The sequence below is a fragment of the Antedon mediterranea genome, chromosome 8 (genome assembly GCF_964355755.1).
Source record: "Antedon mediterranea chromosome 8, ecAntMedi1.1, whole genome shotgun sequence".
Lineage (NCBI taxonomy): Eukaryota > Metazoa > Echinodermata > Crinoidea > Comatulida > Antedonidae > Antedon > Antedon mediterranea.
This window is the reverse complement of record NC_092677.1, coordinates 3,960,014-3,985,669: the sequence shown is the minus strand read 5'-3', so window position 1 is coordinate 3,985,669 and position 25,656 is coordinate 3,960,014. Positions and strand designations below refer to the sequence as shown.

At 33.6% G+C, this 25,656-nt stretch overlaps 3 protein-coding genes across 3 annotated transcripts in view; 2 read left to right on the top strand and 1 right to left on the bottom strand.

Annotated features, from left to right (window-relative positions):
• Positions 1-112: 112 nt before the first annotated feature.
• Positions 113-7,285, top strand: LOC140056470 (uncharacterized). The gene is made up of 8 exons (XM_072101840.1): positions 113-220; positions 551-862; positions 1,342-1,596; positions 2,098-2,385; positions 2,622-2,906; positions 5,603-5,890; positions 5,983-6,270; positions 6,432-7,285. Exons 1-8 carry the CDS (start codon positions 145-147, stop codon positions 6,746-6,748), a joined length of 2,109 nt encoding a protein of 702 aa, XP_071957941.1. The 5' UTR covers positions 113-144; the 3' UTR covers positions 6,749-7,285.
• A 383-nt stretch (positions 7,286-7,668) lies between these two features.
• On the top strand, positions 7,669-10,631 carry LOC140056458 (uncharacterized). The gene is made up of 4 exons (XM_072101826.1): positions 7,669-7,831; positions 8,033-9,409; positions 9,746-9,876; positions 9,957-10,631. The coding sequence occupies exons 1-4, from the start codon at positions 7,768-7,770 to the stop codon at positions 10,086-10,088; spliced, it is 1,704 nt and encodes a 567-aa protein (XP_071957927.1). The 5' UTR covers positions 7,669-7,767; the 3' UTR covers positions 10,089-10,631.
• A 28-nt stretch (positions 10,632-10,659) lies between these two features.
• The window catches only part of LOC140056460 (palmitoyltransferase ZDHHC23-like), a 94,643-nt gene continuing 79,646 nt past the window's right edge, over positions 10,660-25,656 (bottom strand). The window contains exons 5-6 of the transcript XR_011846764.1: positions 10,860-10,952; positions 10,660-10,738 (exon numbers count right to left, since the gene is read on the bottom strand). The gene's annotated coding sequence lies outside the window, so the exon portion shown is untranslated. The remainder of the gene's footprint in view (positions 10,739-10,859; positions 10,953-25,656) is intronic.

Genomic DNA, 25,656 nt, shown 5'->3' with positions numbered 1-25,656 from the left:
TTTCCTACTCCAAACAATACCAAAATATGAGTGACAGATATTGTGTTTCACAACCAGGAAGCTTCCATGAATGTATTGGAACTTGGACTTTCCAAAATTTCCCTTCTATCGACTTTTGCTAGTTACCATTAGATATTACTTGGTATGGGTATAATGAAAACTCACTGGAAAACTCCATTGTTTTTCCTATTCATTGTGCCTGCTACTGTGTCATCGACAGGTAAGAATGATCAATATTGTAACTAAACGTAAGTTAAAATTATAAGTGACGTTTAATTGTGTTTACATTTTAGTAAATTTCCTTTTATAAAGTTAATTTAGAGTCCTACGACATGTCCGATGCTATAGTAGATAGACCATATAACGCATTATTCCTTTTGGGACTAATGTTAACCATTATAAAGTTCCATGAGATTTGAATTTCTGAGAACATCTTTTGTGTTTTTTAAAAATAATAATTTAATAAAAATTCACTTGGATGACATTGCTTACTAGAATCTACTTAGGCCAAGTAATTGGTTTAAGGTTTTATTCATGTGTATTACCACAGTCAGACTTGTTGGTGGCGGCAATAGTTATGAGGGACGAGTTGAAGTATATAATGGTGGAGAATGGGGTACAATATGTGATGATTATTGGGATATAAAAGACGCTCGAGTTGTGTGTAGGCAATTAGGTTTTGGAGACGCAACTGGAGCCCCGCTACAAGCTCAATTTGGCCAGGGGTTGGGTCCAATTATGTACGATGATGTTCAGTGTACAGGATATGAAACTGATATAAGAAGATGCTCTAATAATGGATTTAAGGTTCACAATTGTGGACATTCCGAAGACGCTGGTGTTATTTGTGATGGTCCAGGAGGTATGTTATGATAGTTTAAATTTCCTTTTCAGATAGGCGCTACCTTTTTCAACAAATAAATACATACATTTCTTAGTGATTCCATTTCAAAGACATTTTGAGAAAATGACAAAATGTACACATTTATGACCACTCTAGTGGGGAGTTGTGGTTTCGAGTTCCAGACTGTACGACAAACAAATGATTTTTAAGGAACACTGCTTATTTATGTCCTAAATCTGGTTGACAAGACTGTGTATAGACTATTTCCTGCAATTCAGAACATAAGTGATTAGATTTAAAGGCTTACTTTAAAAGTCCATTTTTACATCGAAAACAAAAGCAGTAGTATAAAATGATACAACAAAAAGAGTTATTATATTTTACTTTCGTCTAAAAATGTGGTTTCTTATCTCTCAAACACCAGGAATATTTTAGTGTGTAAAATTAAACTTTTTGTTAAGTTTTTACTGTTATTTTATCGATACACAAATTAACAGACTTGGAGAACCCAACATTAAGAAATTGTCCAAATAACCAGATTGTTGAAGCTCAGGGAAAATACCAGGAAGTTAGTTGGACGGAACCAATAGCACATGACAACAAAGGCATCCAGACAGAAGAAAAGACATATAGTGTTCCAAGACAACGCTTTGAATTGGTCGGTGGAAAGAAAACCGTCTATACTGTGAGGTATTGGGTAGAAGACTACTCTGGAAACGAAGCTGAATGCATCTTCAATATAACTATTATCGGTAGGATTTTTAAAAATTAAATTATCCGAGATTACTTACATTTTACAGTGCGCTAATGACCAATAAAGTAAGAGTATATCGAATTACTGATATCAACTCTCCTCGCCATTTGGGAGTTTCTGATGTCAATGCGAGATTTATAGAATCACAACTCTGATTGATGTCTGTGGGCAAGCAACATTGGTTAATGGGAGTTACCTTCATTAACGAAAATTAAAAATGTTGCTGGAAACGAGGCTGAATGCATCTTTAATATACCTATTATTGGTATGGTATTTGTTTTACGCTTATAATTCATCCGAGCGTACACTACAATAATGACCGTTAAAATATGTATCTTTATCATTATTTTTAATCTGATTTTTTTTTATAATTGGTGAATGGAGTAGTACACGAGATAGGCCTAAACCAATTCTACATTTGGGAAAAAAACATGCAAAAGATAGAGAAATATGTTAAATTTAGTCTTAGTCATAACAATAAACTGTTCTTTGTTGACAGATGATGAGCCACCCGAACTGCAGTGTCCTGATGTAACGTCAAATTATCATAGAACCTACTACGGCTATATCCACGCTCATACTGATGCAGGAAGTCCTAACGGCACTATCACGTGGGTTCCTTTGGTTGCCAGAGATAATAGCGGAATTCCTCCCAATATCACAAGTTATCCAAATAAACCCGGCGATGTTTACCCAATGAGAATGTTTCCACCTTACACGACTACAGTACGGGCAACGGACCAATCAGGAAACTTTGAGGAATGTGTTCTACACTTTGCAGTTGTAGGTAGGATATTAATCTAGTTATGATTACCAAAAATACAGAAATAATAAAATAATAAATTGCCACAATATTAACGCTCCTTTAGCTTTTACATACCTTGTGCAGTAGTAGATTATTGCGAACGGGAGATGTTTGAGATGCTTTTTCATATACAGGTTATGACATTTTTCTTATTTTGGCCATAATAGCTACCCATATTCACCACACTCAAATTAATTATATTTTTTTTACCATTGTAGACATTGAAAATCCAGTTTTACATTGTCCAGCGCATTCAAACAACATGGTTAAAAGAACTTCAGAGTCTTCTTGGTCAGTTTTCACTGACGTGTCCTCCAGAAGTGCTCGATTGTATTGGCCACAACCAAACGTCACAGACAACAGTGGTACAGTCGTCTCCATCAGTTCAAATTACAACTCTGGTGATGAATTTCCGGCAGGAAGTTCTGCCTATGAAATAACGTACACTGCAATTGACCGGGATAACAACGTCGGAAATTGTTCGTTTTATATTGCAGTCGAAGGTAGGTCAACTTATTGCTTTAAAGCTCAGGTACAGGCATGAATTTTAAATATAATATTTGGTTAATTGTACATAAATCAAATATTTGTAATAGAAATCAAGACGAAAAAAAATGAATTTCCCTTAATATGGTCAAATACAAAATTTTGCAAAATTCTTCCATAAAAACCAGGAAGACCTTTTTTCAGTAGTTAGGTAGTTAACCTAATGTAATAACATGTCTGGTGACTCCCTAGACGGTGAAAAAAGATGGTGGATATACGGTGGATAATTTTTGCTACAGCATGAAAATAAAAATCTGAAGTTGAATAAAAATATCAGAAATGTAATATTCAAGTTATATTACCTATATTTAGTCATCTGATAACATTTTTTACCACACCGTTTATTTTTCATAGCTTTTTAAAATGCCTCTCTATTTACAAAATTTGTGTACAAAAGAATAGAGATTTTACTGTGTAATTTGAACTATCCCCCCACTGATAAGAAAGTGCTTATTTTCAACAAGCTCGTGTAACACAAATAAAATCTTAAAAATTATGAAACATAGGGGAAACTATAGATCGATATTTATTGGAATGTATGATCAATAGAAATTTTTTGCCCGCACCTGGCCTTTAATGACAATATACTCCAGGGGCCGGATTTATCAAACTTGCTTAGCAAAAAAATCGTCTTAACTTTGCCTTAAATCCTTGATTTTGCCTAAGTCAGATTTATCAATATATCTAAGCAAAACAATTTGCTTAATTTTGTCTTAAATCTAAGACAAACAACACCCTGCCTTAAGATGAAAAATTTCGTCTTATCTCATTTCTGCAACAGAAACATTCTTTTTTGACAACGCGAGCGCGCTAGGCCGGAACATTGAACATTCGGAAAGGCTACGCTAGTTCGTTTTCCGCTGTACTACGGACGCTAAAATAATGATATCGATCTTCATAAAGATGGCCTAGAAATTGGACGAGCAAAACTAATATTTTCGGGATAGGTACGACCCAATTGACTAACTTTTAGAAAACTGTATCGGCTGCCAAGGGTCGCTGTCATTGATAAAAATAAATAAATGTTGATTTGATTTAAGTTTAGAGCGAATGATTTTCGTATGTATTTCCGACTGTTGTGCTCTTTCTCTATTTTAAGTAATAAAAACAATAGTAGCCAGAATGCGCCCTCTCTTGTTGGGAGTGAAAATACGGAGATAAAATGTTATAGCGCCGCCATCGCTAAGAGAAAAAAGGTAATACGCATGCGTAAGCAAGAATTTTTCATCTTAAGACATAATTTGCTGCCCTCTAGAATTTAATTTTGCGCATGTGCAAAGTAAAATTTACCTAAGACAATTTTTCTGCTAAGACATTGCTAAGACGGTTTGATAAATAAGATTAAGTTATTTGCTTAAGCACTTCTTAAATATTTCACCTTAAGCAAAAATATAAGCAAATATTGATAAATGCCAACCCAGTGTCATAGGCTAATTTCACAATACAACATCTCACGGGGTATCAAAGTGCCTGTATAGGGTATGTTAAGGGTTAACTTGATACAGGTGTCTCAAAGGGATTTAGGAGTTTTAATTGATAGTAAGTTATATTTTTGTTTACATGTTAATTATGTTGTATCTAAGGCAAATATAATGCTGGGTTTGTTATGGAGGAACTGTAGATTCATGGGCAATGGTGGAGCATTAACATCATTGTACCGTTCAGTCGTGCGCCCCCACCTGGAATACTGTTCAGTCATTTTTAATTCAATTTCTTGTACTCAATCTCAGCGTATTTATAATGTTCAGAACAAATTCATTAGATTCCTTACTCGCACTTGTCCTAATTATAATGTTTCTCTTATTTCTCTTGAAAATCGTAGAGTTCTTTTTGATATGTTTTTTTTATACAACTCATTCAATTCCGTTTATGATTGTCCTCTTGTTGCTTTGTTTAAGTTGAATATTCCAACTCGTACTCGCAGCAAGTGTTTGCTTCACGTTCCTTGTGGTCGTGTTGAATGCACAAAACGAGGTATCTTTCAGCGGTTACCTAACACATTTAATAGGTTACTTGTTACTTGTTTGGATATTGATTTATTTTATGATAGTTTAAATGTATTTAAGGGTAAAATTGTTAAATCTCTTTAATGTTGTTATCTTTGTTTATGTTTGTGTTGTTTATTTGAATACATTTTATATTTATTATCTTTAGATTCAACCTGTTAGTGGCGGTTTCATCGCTGTTGGTTGACAACTGAATAAAAAAAAATAAATAAAAAAATATAGTAAATTGTATCACATGATTTTCTTATGATACTAGATAAATTTAGATAGAGAACCCAGAAGTACGACATAAGGGCGGTAAACAATTTTGCAAACATCAGAGCTTACTCAGAAAACTCAAGTTCTGAAAAAGCTTTGTAACGCTTTTTATAAGTCATTAGTTTTCTCATAATCGATCGCAGCGAATCAAGTCATACATCGAAAGACAACCTTCCATTTCTTTCCAAATACAGTCATGTTAGATAGCTTTATTTGAAGTAGGAATGTTAGTGTTACCGAAATCATTCAACACTACTCTTAAGCCCTGCCTACACTATCAAACTTTATGTGACAACAAATAATTTACTAGTTTGATAGTGTAGACAGAGCTTTAAGGAAAATAATTTGTCAATACTTTTTCTCTTGGTTTAAACTTGGTTTAAAAATAGATTGGGAAAGTCCATCAGTTGAATGTCTACCTGACTTGGAACGCTATACAGACGACGGTTCGAGGTTTGCGTTATTCTTCTGGAACATCACACTAAATGATAATTTTGCTGTCAGCTACTGCATGTCTAACGACTCTAGAGTTGAACCTACGAAAACTACATTAAATGGCGAAAATATAACTCTTGCTCAACATGGCTTTTTTCCTATCGGTGTAACTGAAGTTGAATACACCGTGACAGATACATCTGGTAACAATGGTACCTGTCTGCTTACTATTACAGTTATAGGTGAGTTTTCGCACATAATGAGATCAAAATCTTTGTTTAAATTCCTAAAAACACAGCAAAATTTAAATTTCTTTTAAAAATTGTTATTTTAGACAATGAACGTCCATCAATTATATGTCCGAGTAATTTCTCCAATTATTACGACTATATATTTGGTTTTCATCGCCTCGTTACTGATTATGGTCATCCATACGCAACAGTCACGTGGTATCCTCCAGACGTTGATGACAACAGTCAAGATCTGGTCACGTGGGAAAGCTTCCCCTATACATCAGGTGATAAGATTCCGATGCGACAGTTTCCACCGTATACTGTACAAATGACTGCAACTGATCTGTTTGGGAATAACAAATCTTGCTACATTTATTTCACAGTTATAGGTAAGTTAATCGAAGAGAAATGTAGGCTCTATTTCAAGTCTACTCATTGGCAAACACACGCCCCTTTCATCTAACATAATGCATGTACCACGTGCTTCTTTGAATCTCCTTTTCTTCTGCATTCCAATCGTATAGTAGGGATGTTGTTTATTTTATTCTAGACATCGAACCTCCGATTATAGAATGCCCAACGAACATTACAAATTACTACGATACATACTTCGGCATTGTTAGAGCTGCTACTGATTCAGATGCCAACATGAGTTCCGTCGTCACGTGGGAAGATCCTACAGTTTTTGACAACAGTGGAGGTCGTCTGATAATGAAGTCATCACACAAGTCTGGCGATGTGTTCGTGCCAAAATTCTACCCTCCTTATGAAGTGGAGTTTACGGCAGAAGATGCATCCGGAAATGTGAATTCATGCAAACTGTACTTTCTCGTTACAGGCAAGTTATATCTAAACGGAAGCATTTAAATAGAGATCGTAACACATTACAAGTAAAAGCTTTCTAAAGTTTACTTTTATGTTGATTTTCATACTAGTTAGATGGTAGGCGCGTGTTTCAGTTTCTGAATAATAATTCCAACTTTTGACCGCAATACAAAAGCTGTCATCAATATTTTTAGAACATTTCAGTAAACTTCTTGATCACAGTAACATCCGAATGAGGATGAACTTAAAGGCCAGATGCCTCCCTTCTAGGGAGTCACCATACTTGTTATTACATTAGGTTAAACTACCTAACTAATAAAAAAAAGTCTCCCTGGGTTTTATAGCAGAATTTTGCCAAATTTTGTATTTGATCATTTTAAGGGAAATTCATGTTTTTTCGTTTTGATTTCTATTACAAATATTTGATTTAAGTACAATACCAGATATTATATTTCAAATTCATGCCTGCATCTCAGCTTTAAGATCAGTAGTTATACATCATAATTTTAACTTTAGAAAATTAAATGTTAAAGCCAGATATACAGATGTGTGTACAAGATATGAATTAAAACTGTTTGGAAGCAATCTCTTGCTGGTCTCTTGCTCTGTTCGTGTCTGCATCCATATAAAAATTGTACGCATGCGATGCATTTGTATCTGTATGCAGATTCCATTTACGCAGATAGTCGTCACAAAATACCATTCTATAACTGCACGATCTTGTGGCTTGGTGCTTGGATAGAGAATTAAAAGTGTTCCATGTTTTCATTTAGTGATGACGACGGCGACGACGGGTTTGACAGTATTGAAGTAATTTGCATAATATACATCATCTTTCAGACAATACTCCACCCACGTTTGAATGCCCGGAATTTATCAGATGTTTTCGTCGGGGTGAAAACAGCACTTTAGTACATTGGTCGATAGTTGTATATGACCTAGAATTGATTTCTAAGATTCAAGTAAACAACGACGCGGTGACGCCATTTTGTTTGGAACCATATAGAAAACGAGTAAATTTGACAGCATCTGCAACTCTTCCGATCGGTACCACTTTTATAATGTATCAATTTGAAGATTCTTCTAGGAACACCGCATTCTGTAGTTTTTACGTTCACGTTTCAGGTAAACAATTAACAACAATGCTAGCGTTTTATGAAATATAACAACCTCAATGTTAAAAGTCGTGCTCAGTAATGGATCCAACAATATAATACAGTAAAACAATAAAGACACCCAGGAACATAAACAACTTAACACTAGATGTCTATGTTATATTACCACAATGGACTTCTCAACCACTTTGTGATTTGTTTTATTTTACAGAAAATGAACCAGAAATAACTTTTCCAGACACAACCATGTCACCTCAAACTATAACAGAAATCTACAGAAAAGAAGAAAACACGCCCTCTCAGCCAGAAACATCATCAGTAAATGCTCAATCATCATCCTTATCATTCTCACAATTACCAACAACGTCATTATCACCAACACCATTTTTATTTCGAACTTTATCCCCTTCATTATCACCAAAACCAACGTCATCACAATTTTCATTTTCACTTTTATCTTTACAGTTACTGTCAACGCAATTATCACCAACACCAATATCATCACACTTTTTCTTTAAACCATCAGTTTCACAATTAACATCACCTTCGTTGACACCAACTGCAATGTCATCACAATTTGCTGAACAATCATCTTCATCATTACCATCACCTTCGTTATCACCAACTTCATTGTCACCACAATTTTCTGAACAATCATCTTCATCATTACCATCACCTTTATTATCACTAACACCAATGTCATCAACAAAATTGTCATCACAATTTTCTGGACAATCATCTTCACCATTACAATCACCTTCATTACCATCAACACCAATGTCATCACAATTTTCTGGACAATCATCTTCACAATTACCACCACCTTCATTATCACAAACACCAATGTCATCACAATTTTCTGGACAATCATCTTTACCATTATCATCACCTTCATTACCATCAACAACAATGTCATCACAATTTTCTGGACAATCATCTTCACAATTACCATCACCTTCATTACCATCAACAACAATTTCATCACAATTTTCTGGACAATCATCTTCACCATTTCCATCACCTTCATTACCACCAACAACAATTTCATCGCCGACAACCAATTATCAATCATATACAGAATCACAATCGTACGACTTGACTCTCTCTACACCATATACCTCTTCTTTCGCAACATCATCTTCTTCCTCGGTAGTTCCTTTTAAATCTCACACCACCCTTCATCCATTTATATCACTGGCATCTACTTCCTCACCATCAACGATATTAGTTCAATCTTCTTCACCGTTGGTATCATCAACCTTGAATTCCCTTCCGACAACCACCGTTGTCACAAAAGTTGACACTCCAGCGACCAACGGAAGTGTGACAGCAGAAGACGATATAGAACAGAAAGTCACTAAAGCTAGGCCTAGTCAACAGTTTACTTTTACCGCTGAACAGCTAACGACTGAGCGCCGAGCAGTCCATAAGAAGTCTACAATACAGCAGCAAACTACGGGATGGCCAAGTGAACAGACAACGTCATTTGACGAAGTGTCACCGGAAGTAATTACTAGTTCAATATTGACGGTTTCCGGGCAAATGACAGAAAACGAAGAGGGCGCCCTGAACAAATCAAACAGCCATGGTAAATATACAAACACAGTAATAATACTCCATCAATTTAGATTTAGCTTATCGTGTATACGAGAAATATTACTACCCTATAAACTTCAATATTATGGGGCTGAATGAAATACAAATATATAGGCCTGGACTTTAATCTAAGACTATACACAACGGTACGTGGATAATATTTTTCTTCCTTATGCTTTCTTGAAAAATTCTTGCTTAGATAAATACCAATGTCAACAATGTCCACTTTATTATAACAATTTTTAGTAATGTTTAAAGTATGTATTGCATCAATAATGTTGCCCATGCGCAGAATAAAGTAGGCCTACGTATTACTTTTATTTTACAGATAACAGTTTTTCTAATGTACTAATTGTATGCTTATGTCTACTGTTCATGGCCGTCATCGTCATAGCAGGGATACTTTTTAAAATCAAAGGGAGGAAAGTTCAGCAGAAATACTATTTTCAACCTAAACATGTAAGTGGTTTAAAACAAGAATATTTTGCCGAATATTATTTGAACAGTTCAGTAAAAAAGTGTATTTGTTTATTTTACAGGGCGAAAACAAAGACAAAGAACCCCCATCGGTAGATATTTGCGACTTGCGACCATTAAATAAAGATGCGCAGACAATTCAGAAAGACGATGGTATTCTCAACTGCGCATATAATAATGACAGTAAAGTGTGAACCCCGTCTGTAAGGCCGCCACCGCCAGATTGAATTTCGACATCAAGATGTAATCGGTGAATCAAAACGAATGTACAGTTTCTACCTATAGAGTAATGATATTTTTTGATATATATTTTTCGAAATGAAATATTTTAAATTCAATACTTATATTATTGTAATAGTTTAGGCAAGAAAATAAATGTTTACGTTGAACTTTGAACTACCTGCTGACGGTTATTTTCATTAGGTTTTACTAGAGGGCGTAATAAAGCTGGTCTTTGATCCTTGAACTGTAATCTGTAAAACATTTAAAATCAATTCCTCTAACGTTACGTTCACATTTAGCCCGGATTGCAATCCGGTGGTCGGATGTACAAACTCAGTGTGAACGTAGCTTTAAAAAAAATCTGTATCTTTGGTGACGATATAGAGGGCGCACCATGTGTTGTAAATATAATCGCGTATATTGTGCTATCCAGAGATGGAAATAAATTAAAATAGTAGTAGTGAAGTGAATATAGAAGTTAAAGATGTTTCGCTTACTTTGAAACACAGTAGCTTCAGTTCCATTTTACAATTTTAAAAATATATAATAATAAATAATTGAACAGGATTTTACTTTAGTGAGGTTCAGTCTTCTAGATTAACTTGGTTTCCGTTGATATCATCTACAAAGAAAAAGGTATATTGATAAGAGCTACGACTAACTTACCTACTTAAGACTTTGATCCATACTTAAATGTTTTATTAAAGCTAAGAAAATATCACAATCTTGTCGTTAATACCTACCTTATTAAAATAACAATGAACATATTTTCAGAATTTAAGATAGGTTTTTCATCATAGTTCAAAGTCGCCTTTTCAGTTCTGTGGTTCGGTATACTATAATAATATAATAATTAATACTAATTAGTACAGACTTAACGCGTACATCTCCACCAATAGGGTTCAAGATGCTTAATAAAAGACTATATATAGCAGATCCCATTTATATTGTTGTTATTATTTATGATTAAGAAGGCCCTTGATTATTTTCTATGTTTGCGTTATAACTGATTTATGTCCATTTCGAGATAGAAAAAAAGAACAAATAAAATAGAAATTTGTTAATTCTGTATGTTAAAGACCCACCGGAAAAGTACTAGTATTTTCAAATATTCTCGAAAAAATATTCACCTGATTTAAAATAATTTATGTATTTTTTCCTTTTTGATAAACCATAAACAAATTGACTTTTAAGCTCTGTCTCTACACTATCAAAAAAAAAAGTGTGATGTGCCCAATATGTTAGTGTTATGCCTAAATATGGTAGTGATATGACATCATCATGTCCATATATTGGCACATCACATTTTTTTTTGTCGCATAAAATTTGATAGTGTAGACACAGCTTTAGACAAAATAGTAAGTGTATTTTTTTATGGTTTATCAAAAATGTAAAAATACAAACAAATTTTCAAATATGTTGATATTATTTAGAAAGATAAAATATTGCTTCGTTTCAGTTTATTTTGTTTACTGTATTTATGTACAAAAAAAGGTTCGAATTTGATATTCTAAATGCGCATGCTTTATTTTGCTATTGAAAGGTACATCTATTATTATGCTACTAACGATGCAGGTCTTAAAAATAGTAAAATTCAGTAGAATTTTGTCTGTAGGCCTACTAATTAAATTATCTGTCTAACGCATTTTGAATGTAATTCCAACTTTCGTATGTATTTCGCAAGATAATTACAAAAGTGTAAGTTAGTTTAAACTGGCTTGTTGTTGTTTGCACTTCAAATAAATTGGAATTGTGGACACGACGTAGACACTTTATGGTCACCGCCAATTAATTTGGCATATACTAAGCAACATACGAGTCAAGCTTGGACTTAACGACGACAATTATACGTTTCCAATTAAAAGAGTAATAATAGCTACCAACGTTGTAAGTAATGTTTGCTGTCCTATCAATAATGTAGTGTAGTAGTAATGTTGCTTTTATTAGCTTTCACACGGACCTGGTAATTTTAATTAGATAATCAATTGCGTTAAATAATCAATCGTGCTGTTGTTTGCGAGTGTTCCACGTCACGAAGTACCCGAGGCCAGGCATGTTACTGGAGCATGTAACATGTTCCAATTACACACATATCAAGTTTCAAATACTCTATTTACAAACATAATTAGGCCTATGATGAATGAAATTAGCTGTGACCAACAGCATTTTTATGTCCATGCAAAGTTTTTGCAATTTAATATATTTTTATTTGCTGTTTTATTGTCTTAATTATGCCAATAAAATGTCTTGAATCTTGTGTTCACCGCGACATATTAATTACACTTCATACCGCTCGAGTAGAAGAGGAATACACACTCAAAATGAAAGAAGAACCGATAACAAGCAACACATCACTTGTTTTATTTTATAAATAGTTGTACTGTTTTAGTTAATATTAGTTATGGGTAATAAACGGTAGTTGATACTAGTTACAAGTAATACCGATAGTTAATACCAGTACCGGTAGTTCATACGGTACTAGTAATACCAGTAGTACCACAGTTATAAGTAATACCGGTAGTTAATACCAGTTATATTAAGTAATACCATTAGTTAATACCAGTAATACCGGACTACTGCGTTTTATTCAATACTAGTTATAATCATAATACAGTATTGTAACTCAATGCAGTTAGACCATGTTTGATAAGTTCGGAAACATTGACTTTCTCAACACAGAAACAACTGTTTGAACATATAGATGTACATAAAAAACGAACAACAGATATTACTAACTGTCAACATAGGTATTTTAATTGATGCTTGGCTGTTGTTGACAAGACAAGACAGAAAGGTGATATTTCAGCGTAGCATTTTGAGATTGATCGTTTGCTGTTATTTTTATGATTCCGTCACCAGCATTTATTAGCAAATAATAAGTTGCATCTTTCTAAAACATATCTGAATATTTTAAAATTAACATTTTTACAGTAATTTGAGCGTATTAACAAGAGCGTTTACGATCCTTATATGCACGCAAACATTTAAAACGTTTACAACAAATTCAGATTATTCATTTAATTGTCTTAATAAGAAGTATAATAAGCATATAACATAATGAGGCATACTCTGATTTATGTGTTTTTTCATAATATTTGTAATTATCAATTTTATATATTAATATTTTTATGTGATATGTCATCCGAACTGTCACTTGTGATTGGTCAACTCACTTCGTTGCGTTTGGTCCAAGTGGGAACCAAGCTTAAACATTTGGGTTTTTATATAATTACTCAGAAATCAATTTAGTAAAATGTACGGTGGTGTAAGCCTATTTAAACAATGATGAAGATCACTATGCGTAATATTATGTGGTTGGGATTTATTTTAGGATATCGAATTTAGATGACACGCTTTCCTGTTTTCACAAATAAATACATAATAGACGATAAAATGAAATAATATACTCTGTTATTGTTGGTTTATGAATTTAATATTGATCACCTATATTTATATAGGAAAAGGTTCTCACCGAGGATGGATGGACTTTTCATGTATACATTCACAATACTTAATAGGTGTAGGCCTAGAGTTTGGCCGTAAGAATTGGTTGTGACCTTGGAGGAACCTGGGTCAGTTATTATGACATCCGGACTAAACTTAAATGGATTTATATCGGTTATAAATGAATCCAGAACGGATGGTCATTCCATAAATAGTTAGGCACAAGCTGAAAAGTTGTAATAATTTGCTTCGGTGTGCGGCGTTCTGTCTTAAACTAACAGAAAAAAAGCAAATTGCGTTTTAAATTGTCATATAAGTAGAGAAATGACAGCACGGACTTACCAGTGAAATTAAACCAAGCAGATTGTCGAAAACAAGGTAAGATTATGGAGGTTATTCTAAATTAAAATTGCACTTATTACAAACTTAGCAGATTTTAACAACAATGGCAACAGGCGTATTGATCCCTACGCGTTAAGTATGATTTCGAGCTAGATATAATGCTATATAAATTATAATTAGTGGTGTTTTTTTAAAGTGGCAATGCACAGTTGTGGTTTCAATACGATCGAGTGGGTGAGTCTACGCGCGCGTGTTTCCACAATGCGCACTCTCTGAATTGATGGATGGGTCAAATCATCATGGAATGAATCACTTTTATTTTGCATCGATACCCTTTAAGTAAAACAGCACTTTAGCGGTCATTTAGGCATGGCTATTTATAATGCTTTAAGCTAAGGAACAATAATCTTCTACTATTATTTTGAAGCTAGGCCGACATTTAATTTTTATGTTATACAAATGTGTCTGTCTCATGTAAGATTAAAAATAAGAGAGAGATAAGATAACAAACAAATGAATGTTTTGTAGAAATGCATATTTCAACACTTATACCTTGTAGGTTGCACCCAGTTAGAATATCTCATACTAATTTAGGTAGGTTTCTTTTGTCAAATAGAGAGGTTGCCTGAATTAATTTCAAACACTTTTTAAAATAGCATTAATTAAGGCATTTGATTTTAAAATAATAACATACTTAAGAATCATTGTGTTTCTTGCATATAACAGAGGACAAATGTGTCTTAAAAATAAGAGAGAGATAAGATAACAAACAAAATTAATGTTTTGTAAAAATACATATTTCAACACTTATACCTTGTAGGTTGCACCCAGTTTGAATAGCTCATACTAATTTAATATCTTACTGCAGAAAACTAGTTTATTTAGCTGACTCGTGTAAACCGGATTTTCTCTATTTCCTTTTTGTTAATACATATATGGAATCATGCGAAGTTTTAAATTATAATAAATATATAATAGAATAATAGAGAATCAGAGTTTAATTTCACTTAAAATTGAAAATTCCATTTAGTTAAAACAATTTTTTAAATTTATCTAAATTTGATAAAAATTAGTAGTTAATAAAACCCACAAGGCATTTATTGTTCAGAAATGTTTCAAAAACTTTGTCTTCACTATCAAACTTTAGGTGAAAAAAATGTGATGTGCCCATATATGGACATGATGATGTCATATCACTACCATATTTGGGCATATCACTACCATATTTGTGTACATCACACTTGTTTTGTTCAAAATAGTGTAGACAGAGCTTTTAAGCTTAAAAGGGAACTTATCCGATCGCGAGGGAGATAATTCGTTAGTGACGAAGTGGTGGTTTGAAGAAAAAAAATTACAAACAGACAATAGGGGAGGTATAAAATGTTGTTATTACCTCCCTGCTACGTCATTATTTCAAGAGTTTTCATACATCAACTGGAATCCCAAATTGAGATTGCGAACGTTAGCTTTAATTTAAACAGAAAAAAGAAGAGAATATAATCAAATGGTCATCATAATCATAAATAGATTTCCCGCCAAATTGATTTATATTACTAACGACATAATGGGTTAAACCCTCTTCTCAAGAAAATCTACACTGCATTGCAACATGACATGAAATGTATAAGCTGGGTCAGGGTTCAAATATGGTAGTGATCTTAACCGAGGTAGTAGTAAAACATAGCACAGAAACAGAAAGAACGAAACAGACTCACAACATCCGTCTATGTTTAAAAGTTGCATTTCAATGTATTACTATTCAAAAGATCTAGTCTAGGTTTTAGAATTAATCTTAGAAAAAAAGAAGATAAATATTTTGGCACATATGGCGTTCCATACGTATAACAATAGAGTACGAACATTTTCCAGACAAAAATCGAAACGAAACCCGACGGTTGGACTAACATAAAAAAGGCAATGAATTAATACCGAATCTCGATTTTTTCTCGATTGTTTAAAGGTTAGTAGGCCAAGTGAAGAGTGGTGGAATTTAATTAATTTCGCTCCTCCCTGGTAGGCCCCTTGAATTCGAGAGTAATAAGAACTAGACATCGTAAACCAGTGTACTCAACTCTTCATTAAGTAGGCCTATGTCATACACATTAATTTCAAGATATGTAGAGACTATTAATTTTAATCTAAGATAAGTCGGCAACATCTAAGTAACATTTTTTTATTTCCATAACTATAAAAAAATTGCAATAACGAAAGAAATGAAAAATTAGAACCGTGAACAACTGAAGGATATACTTCAGAAGCGATCAATGAAGTAATGACAATTAAAACAAAAATCATTTTTCAATTGGAAATATTAATGTTGGGTCACCTTGACGAAGAAGTGATTCTCAAATGGGGTTTTCTTTCACGGTTGTCACTTCTAAATTTGGAACATACCGACAAATAAGTTTTTTGAATTAGTATATAAATAATGATGGGTTTCAACTCAAAAAGATAACTAGGTCGAAAAAAAAACCACACATTTGTGTCAGTCATTATAAATAGTGTTTAAATACAATATCGATACTATATTCTGAAAAGATATTTTTTAATTTGTCGTTCGGTTTTTAATTCAATTCGAATTATTTTACTGAGTAGAGTTTTTTATCTACCATTGGGAGAACGATGTGGCCTGTATAGTCTATAAATAGTATAAATTTAAAACTCATCTAATAAAATGCAGTTACAATTACAATGCACATGCGCAGTCGATGTATGTACTGTATATCCACATCCATGGCATTTATGTCCAGTAATCATGCAAATTCTTTAACACAGTGTCACATGTGGCGAATATATATTATGTTATGGTTAGGAATGGGCTTATGGTGTTACACCGTATCGCATCATTTGTCTATGATACAAATTAGATACAGCAGAATCGAGAATTGGCTAACCTGCGAGTGATGACATTGCTTGGGACTAGTAAGCATAGTTGCTTATTTGCCAAAGTACTTGCTTTGTTTGTTTGAACGATAGCGTTCTAATTTTGTTAAGTTATCGCCTTGAATTTTTGGGTGTTGTCTTGAGGCTAGTTGTCCTGGAAGTGTGATTTTCCGGGGGTAATTGTTCGGGTGGTAGTTTTACGGGTGGTAGTGATCCCCCTCTCTCCAAAAAAAATGGTTTTCATGACATATTTTGACAAGTACTTCACACAGTTTCTGACTGCTTTCGTTATATTGTTTCGTTCGTCGGCTTAGTTTTGGATGTCACACAAGCATACCATTCCAGAACAAGGTAATGAACAGATCAATAACTATATTATCAATGAGATCCTAAAGGAAATGAATTTACTTTAAAAAAAGACATTTTATTCTTGGTGGAATTAAATACAGGTCAGGGTATATCATTAAATAGTAATGTATTTTCAAGCGTAACAGAGTGAAAATAAAAGAAAACTAATATATACGGTAGTATATAAATCCACTGCCGCCATTAATGACTTTATGATTGCTTTCAAGCAGCAACCTACATTATCACTGGGTTAACAATTTTAAAATGTATATTTATAGTGATATAAAGTTTGCTGTACACACACCGTACAATTATTCTTCTCTTTATACGTTTTCGGTCAAATGATAATGCTTGGTTCTCATAAAGCTTGGTTCCCACTAGCCTACGCAACGTAAGAAAATGCCCTTCCAATAATTGTGTTTGCCGCCGCCTGCGTAAAATCAAACCTGCGATGCCTTGCATCGTCGGTTCCAACTTGTGATTACGCAATACAGCACTTTGCGTCAATACGTCGTTGCGTTGCAATGGGAACCACGCTTTTAAGCGTTTGTTCCCACTAGCGACGAACGCAAGGACGTAAAGCAACGCAAGTGAATTAACCAACCACAAGCGATGGCTTATTCGCTTGTGATTGATTGCTAACTGTCTATAACTTTGCTTGTCATTGGTTAAAACGCTTGCGTTGCGTTTACGTCATTGCGTTACGTTCTAGTGGGAACCAAGCTTTAGAGACGCAACACAAGACGTAACGCAACGCAAGTGATCACAAGCGATGGGTTATTCGAACTGTCGATTGTCATTGGTCAACGCGCTTGCGTTGCGTTTACGTCCTTACGTTGCGTCCTAGTGGAAACCACGCTTTATATTGATTTCTGAAGAGTGAGTGTTGGAGTGTCATTTGCAATCAATACTGCGTCCACAGTGCGATTGATTGAAACAACTTTACATTTTTTAAACCTTACTGAGTCATACAGTGCCCGGATAATAAACAAAATTCATATGCCACACTTGTACCAATCATATTAACAATTTGTTTAGTTCGTTAACTAAATGCGGATTTGGCTTACGGTTGTTTTAACTCTAGCCTTGTGAAGAACAAACTATACATTTTTCATTCTTCTCTACTCTTTTCAACAATATGATGTTATGCTCGAGGCATATAAATTAGGTATAGACATTAAACAAAGCATGTGGAAACACACTATGGCCCTGTTTCTGCTGCCAATCCCAAATATACCGTATAAATATACCGTATAAATATACCGTATATATACCGTATATGAAATTCGTGCACCGTTTCCGCTGCACATACTTCGTGGGTGGGCTTTAAAAAAGTTGGCTATCATATACCCAAAATGCATTTTGTGAGACGGAAGTATGGATTGACCTAGAGTCTCGTGTAGTGAGGTTACATGACAAAAACAAAACAATGATGGTTTCTCAAAACGTCTTAGCATTGCTTTCTATTTTAAATCTAATGATCAGAAGTGGCAACGAATTTACATCGCACAAACAATCTAGAAATGTAGAATGGGCATTGACTACATTTATGCAAAGAAGACGACGGCGTTTGCCGATAACTTTGGCGTTATTAAGTCTACCACAAATTCTGCTTTTATTTTGTTTGAGATACTTTTGTAAATCTCGGTATCTCTTCTGTTGCCATGTAGTCTCCCCCCAACTTTTGCTTCTCCCCACAATTGAATTGCAAAAATAGTTATTTCTTCAGTCCACAGTGATATTTTGATCTGTTGCTTGCTTATTATACACGTGTGTGTCAATGCAGCAGAAAAACCAAACAAACGCGTCACGCTCTGTTAGTTTTTGATCTCGTGTCATGGGCCGGTGTAAGATTTAAATCTGTCCGGTGTTTGAAAGTGTCCACTGGACAATTTTCAGCATTGAATATTGTAATACTAGCTGTTGAAAATGGCCGCAACCACCCGGGCAGCTTTCATCGATAAAAAAGTAGGACCATCGAGACATCGACATCATATTAACCCCGTAAAAACTAGGGCACTGGACGTTCACCAACTCCCGTTAGGGTAATTATAATTCCTTAGAATACCAACTTGAATCGCAAAATATCAAGTGGATTGAAATAAATATTACTATTATTATATCTGGAGACATATAGTCTAATCAAATTAAATTGTTTGTTTTTGATTGAGTATATACAACCTGTTGTCAATTTGAAGTAAATCGACAACTTGAAAAATATATAGCCTACTGTATTATTATTTCGAGGGAATGAATATCACTAAATCATATAGGCATAGGGCCTACCTATTTCGTTATCTCGAAATATTATTTCATTCGAAATTCGAATTACTACTTCGCGAGAGAACGAAATAATTTCCCTCGAAATTATTTCGTTCTCTCGATCATCATCATCATCATCATCATCATTCCTTGTCTCGAAGTAGTAATTCGTTTTTTATATTATTCAGTTCTTGAAATCTTATTTTGTTCTCCCTAAATATATTCGTTCCCTCAAAATATTTTTCAGTTCTCAAAATATTATTTTGTAATATTCATAATACTGCTACTAATTTAATAATATCAACTGATAACAAAAGTTCTTTAAACAAGTAAGTTCGTCATTGTTAAAGTCAGTTCTTTTTCATTATATTTTTTTCACAGATGCCTGATTTTTGTTTTTATTTAATAAAACATTGAATTGGTTAGTCACAATATTTGCTTTGTTTCTAGAGACTTTACATTATTTATTTATTTATCTAAAATACATTTGAAAAATATTGTTGATGCATATTACCAAAAAATATTTGTTTTTTATATTTTATATGGCAAAATAAACACCTTAATTGCGCATCATAATTATTCGTTCACTCAAGGGTATTTCGGTTTTTTGTTTTTTTCGAATATTAGGGTATTTCGTTCCCAATACAAACAGTCCAATACCGTTATACATCAAATTCATAGAATAATGGCTTATATTGAAATGAAGCGTTTAAAACGTCTTTGCCACAATGTCTGTACATGCAGCTGAGTTTAAAAAATCGCGGTTGTATTTTTGTTTTATATGGACATATAAACATAGAAACCACCAGCTAATACCAGAAATACCAACAGCTTATGTATCAATTTTTAAAATCAACACCAGCTAATTTAGAACGGTCAGCAGATAATGTAGTAACGAAAATTGCCTCACAGCTAATGTTGAAAATATTGTATAATTTAAAAACCTGTCTACATCATGTGAAAATGCATTTCTTTACTTACCGGTAGCTATCCATCTATCCACGTCTCGTAAGTGACCAACCAACAACCACTTCTAGTAAGTAACCACCTCTATTGAACGACCACCGTCTCTGATAATCGCCCACCATCTCTTAACGACCACACCACTCGTCAAGGACGAGCTATTTTAAAGGACCACCACCTCGGCTTCTCATAATCAACCTCATGACGGACTACCTCTCTTAACGACCACGCCTAAAGTGTCGACCTCTCTATAAAAAAAAACGTCCACCTCTCCACTGGGACCACTTCTCATAATCGACTACCATCCGTAACGACCACCTTTCGCAAATTACCACCTCTATTGAGGTGGTCACTTACGGGAGGTGTAGTCGGTAAAAGAAGTGGTCGTCTACGAGCGGTGGTAGTTTATGAAAAGCAGTCCCTTATGAGAGGAGGTTACCCCTTCAGGAAGTTGTCCATTGTGAGAAGCGGTCCTTTAACAGAGGTAGTCCCTTTTAAATATTAAAGGTGGTCGCTAACAAGGGTAGTTGCTTACGATCAGAGTGCTACGTTTTGAAAGCCGATCACTTACGAGAGGTGGATAGACTGACAGCTAAACTAAGTAGAGAAATACATTTGCACATGATTTAGACATTTAGGTTTGTAAAATATATAATTATTATTTTATTAGCTGGCGATATTAACTACATCAGCTGTGAGGCAATTTTCGTTACTTCATTACCTGTTAAGTTGTATATTAGCTAATGTTGATTTTTATTTAATAAATAACTGTTGGTGTTTCTACATTAGCTAGTTCTAGGTTTTACTACATGGGTGGATTTGACAGTTTCGACGACATTTGCTGCCGTTTTCTACACTAGCGGTTTTGAACAGGGACTAGTGTAAAGGAAATGCCACAAGTTGTGTTTTTTTATTTTTTTTTATTTATTGTTTTGTGTACTAAAGTGGCAGCATAATCAGTATTTATTTTTACCAGATGTCCAGCAAGGGTAATGTCCCATAACTCAGGCCACAATTGTCAGGTCAACCTCAAAACAGCGGCTCTCGGGAGATATTAATTACCGGTAGTCGTGTTAACTGTCATCTGTTATTTGTCAGGAGAAGGGGTGCGAACTTGCCATATCTCAAATTAAGATTACGCTTACCATGAATATGATTTCATTACAAGAATTATATACCACAGTATGTTACGTAATTTAATTCTCTTATTTTAAAAAATAACTAAATAAATTAGTATATGATTCTAGTATAAGTATTATAAAAAATGTTTCTATTTAATATACAGGGAGCGGGGGTTGCCTCATAGCCTGAACGGTTTTAATACGAACTTATGTACTATAATATTATTTTACGTAGATTACTATTTAATATTATTTTATTTATTTAACAACATATTTATACAGGATTATACACAATCAAGTAGAAATATACTTGTTTTGCATTGTGGTCCTGTCGACAAAAACGGATACAAATTTAAATACAATTTCAATTAATATTATAATATAATTTGAGATGAACGTATAATATGTAATAAAGAATAACTATATGATTATATTTTATACTCCTATCTGAATGTGCTATTTATTGTGTAATAGAACGACTGAAGCGTTTACCAATAAGAGTATCTTCGAAATTTAATTTAATAAATGGCATTTCCCTCCAATAGTTTTTTTCTCTCATTTTTTGTGTACTTGCCACTGTAATAAATTACCATTCCCTAACCATGAACATTCTAGAATAAGATGTTTACATTTAAGACATCATGTATAATTAATATAATAACAATCAGGAACATTCCAGTATGCTATTAATAGAAACTGTAATCAAATAGAATAAGAAGTATAAAGAATGATATAGAAGGATAGGAACATCTTGTATATAAAGGGATGTAAAACTATTGTCATGTTGTTGGATATTAGAGGTTGGATATTAGATTGTAAAAGTTATTGTGAAGCTGTTGTTTAAAATGCTTACTGGGTTGTTGAAAGTTGAAGTTGATTGAAATTAAAGATTTGTTTTTGAGTTATTTTACAACTTTGTGAATTTGGTGTGTATACTTTTATGTCACAAGGGAGTTTCTAAAGTATTTTCAACCGCTCGGAAACATACGTAAAAGGAGTTCGTGACATCCACTTAAGGCACAAAGTTTAAATTATAGGCCTACACCTGACAAAACTGTTTGCTCTTTCTTCTAATCGGCAATTGGTTAAAACAAATGTAGCAAGAAGCTGATTGGCTCAATGTTTGTTCAAAACCTCCTACATTTAAAAAATCATTCACTTTGCTTGCAAAGTTCCAATCACGGTGTTGTTCGTTACAATCTGCCTTCTTTCTATTTTTACTTATTATCATTATGGCCGATCATGAGTTTGATGCCTTGAGAAACTATCTACAAAACAACGTTTATCCTGTAAATTATTCTGAAATATTAAAACGAAGTTTGCGACGGAAAGCCAAGAACTTTACAATTCTTCGTGATATCTTGTATTACAAACAACATTCTGGTAGATTGTTGCGTGTATTGTTACCGAAAGAAAAAAACGAAGTGTTAAACAGTATCCATAAGCAGGCACATGGTGGTCACTTGGGTGTCAACAAAACGTAAGTTTAAAGTTTGTCAATTAAATAATATTTAAGCTTCGATAAGTTTCTGGGTGACTTTAAAACTGTTTATATGTTTGGCCAGGTGGAATGCCATCCTGAGATGAGTATTAGTAATTAGTACAGCATTGTTTTTAAATGATTTTATACGTAATTTTACTTTCTGTGGACCACAGAATTCGAAACAAATGATTAAATGAATGAATTAAATGAATAATAACTAATACTTATCAATTGAAAAATGTATAATGACCGTGTACATTATGAAGTTAGTATTTTATATATAGATTCAAACATATTTTTATACCTCCATGAATGAAAAATATGTTAAGTCGATAATAATTTCTACTCAATATATTATCGCAATTAATTGTATAAATATATTGAAGTTGAACATAAAATATCACATGTAAAAAATACAAAACATATATTGGCATTCAATAATTAATCAAAAATGTTCCGAATATGAGCACTGTTTCAATAATTTGACAGATTATTATTATATAATTTACACAGTGCTACACAACGCATATATCTTTAGTTCAAAATTAAGATATCTCTTTTAATAAAGATAGATTATTTCAATTGAAAACTAAGATGTCTTACTTTTTAAAAGAAATATCTATGTTAATAGATATTTTTTTGTAGGCTTATTACACCTCGAAAAACCAAGAAGAATACAGTACAACTAGCTCTATCTATAATAGTAATGTTTTAGTTTTATAACAGTTCATATACGGTACTCTACACGTGCCCACTGCATAACTAACACAGAAAAAAATCCACTTGTGATATTCCGAATGGGACAAGAATCTTCCATTCTAAATATCTTGGTAAGTAAGTAATATAGAGATATCCCTCATGAGAGATATCTTAGTTTTAAATAGTGATACAAATACTTCCCGAATGAAAACTTATTCAGGTCTTGGTATAATAAATATGTTCAATATTAGTTGCTCATTCATAATGCAAAAAGCCATATCAGTATTAACTTTCGTTCGTTTAAAATGTATACTTATGAAAGAAAACACAATTTGACAAAAAAAAAGGTAAGGAAGAAGACTTTTATTATGTAACTTTAAAGTGGATTATTACATTTTTTTTTAGGGAATACTTCTTTAAAAAAAACGCATTTTCAATAACAAAACTAGTTTCCAATCCCCCGGTAATGGAGTAAAACCACCTGCAGCTTATGTAATGAAAAAAATTAACACCATGTAGAACGATCAACAACGAATGTAGGAACGAAAATTGCATCCCAGCTAATGTAGGACTATCGCCAGCTAATGTAGAAAATATATATTTTACAAACCTAAATGTCTAAATCATGTGCAAATGCATCTGTTTACTTAGCTATCCATCTATCCACGTCTCGTAACCGACCAACTTTCTAAAACGACCACACATCGTAAGCAACCAACTCTTTTAAGGGACCGTTTCTCATAATCGACTTCCTCTCTCGTAACGACAACTTTTTTGGGTGACCACCTCTATTAAACGGCCATCGTCTCTGTTAAGGGATCGCTTCCCATAATCGACCAACTATTGTAAGTGATCACATCCTCTCATTATGGACCGCTTCTCATAATCGACCACCTCTCGTAGTAAGCGACCACCTCTCTTAACAACCACAACTCTCGTAAGCGACCGCTTTTTATTTTCGACCGCCTCTCGTAAGTGATGATCTCTTTTAGAAGACCACCATATCTCTAAATGGACCGCTTCTCATAATATACCAACTCTTGTATAAATCACCTCTCTTAAGTGACCACTTCTAATAAACGACCTCTCTGTTAGGAGACCGCTTCTCATAATCGATCACATATCGTAAGCGACCACCTCCCTTATCGACCACATCTTTCGTAAGTGACCACCTATTTTAAAGGACCACTACCTCTCGCAATCTACCATTGTGGCTCACTAAAAAGTACCCGGTTTCCTTAATAGGGTGTCCTCTACATTTTAAAAATAAATAAATTTAACCAGTATGTAGTGTTAAAACGTATATATTTCCCCTTGTTTATTTTTTAAAAAAAAGTGGCGATTTTTATATCTACTCTGTCGCACATTCACCAAGCGTACACAATAATTCTAGTAGGACAATTAATTATTTATACTTTTCAAGTTAGTTTTTTATTGCCTGAGTGAATTATTACCAGATTGAGGGCGTAGTTATTTTGTATGGGAGGCTGCACTCAATTTGAAGTTTATATGGGGGTATTTAGAATGTAAACACGGTACAATCAGGGAGATGTAAATCTCCCTGGTACAATGTGACACGGAATCATCACGGACTGATGGACATTTTTCATAGAAGGTATCTTTTCCCTTTTCAATATTCATTTATCATTGTCAAATAAAAAAACTAGAAACATAGATAAATATTAAAAGTGAATTAATCAGTTGTGCCCAGTGCTTGCCTTAAACGAAAAGTTAAAATATATGGAACGCCAAACTGTAATGTTATTATAATGCATTGATGAGAATGGTGATGTGAACTGCGGTAATAAATAATAAATAATATTAAAAAACAAAATAAAATTAAAATATTTAAAGAATCCATAATACAGTTTTAAGGTCAATAGTAAACCTACAAAGAGATTGAATATCATCAATACAATAAACACATTTTTTTTTTTTTTTAACAGTTGGAAAAAGATACGCGAAAGGTATTATTGGAAGGGGTCATTTGATGGT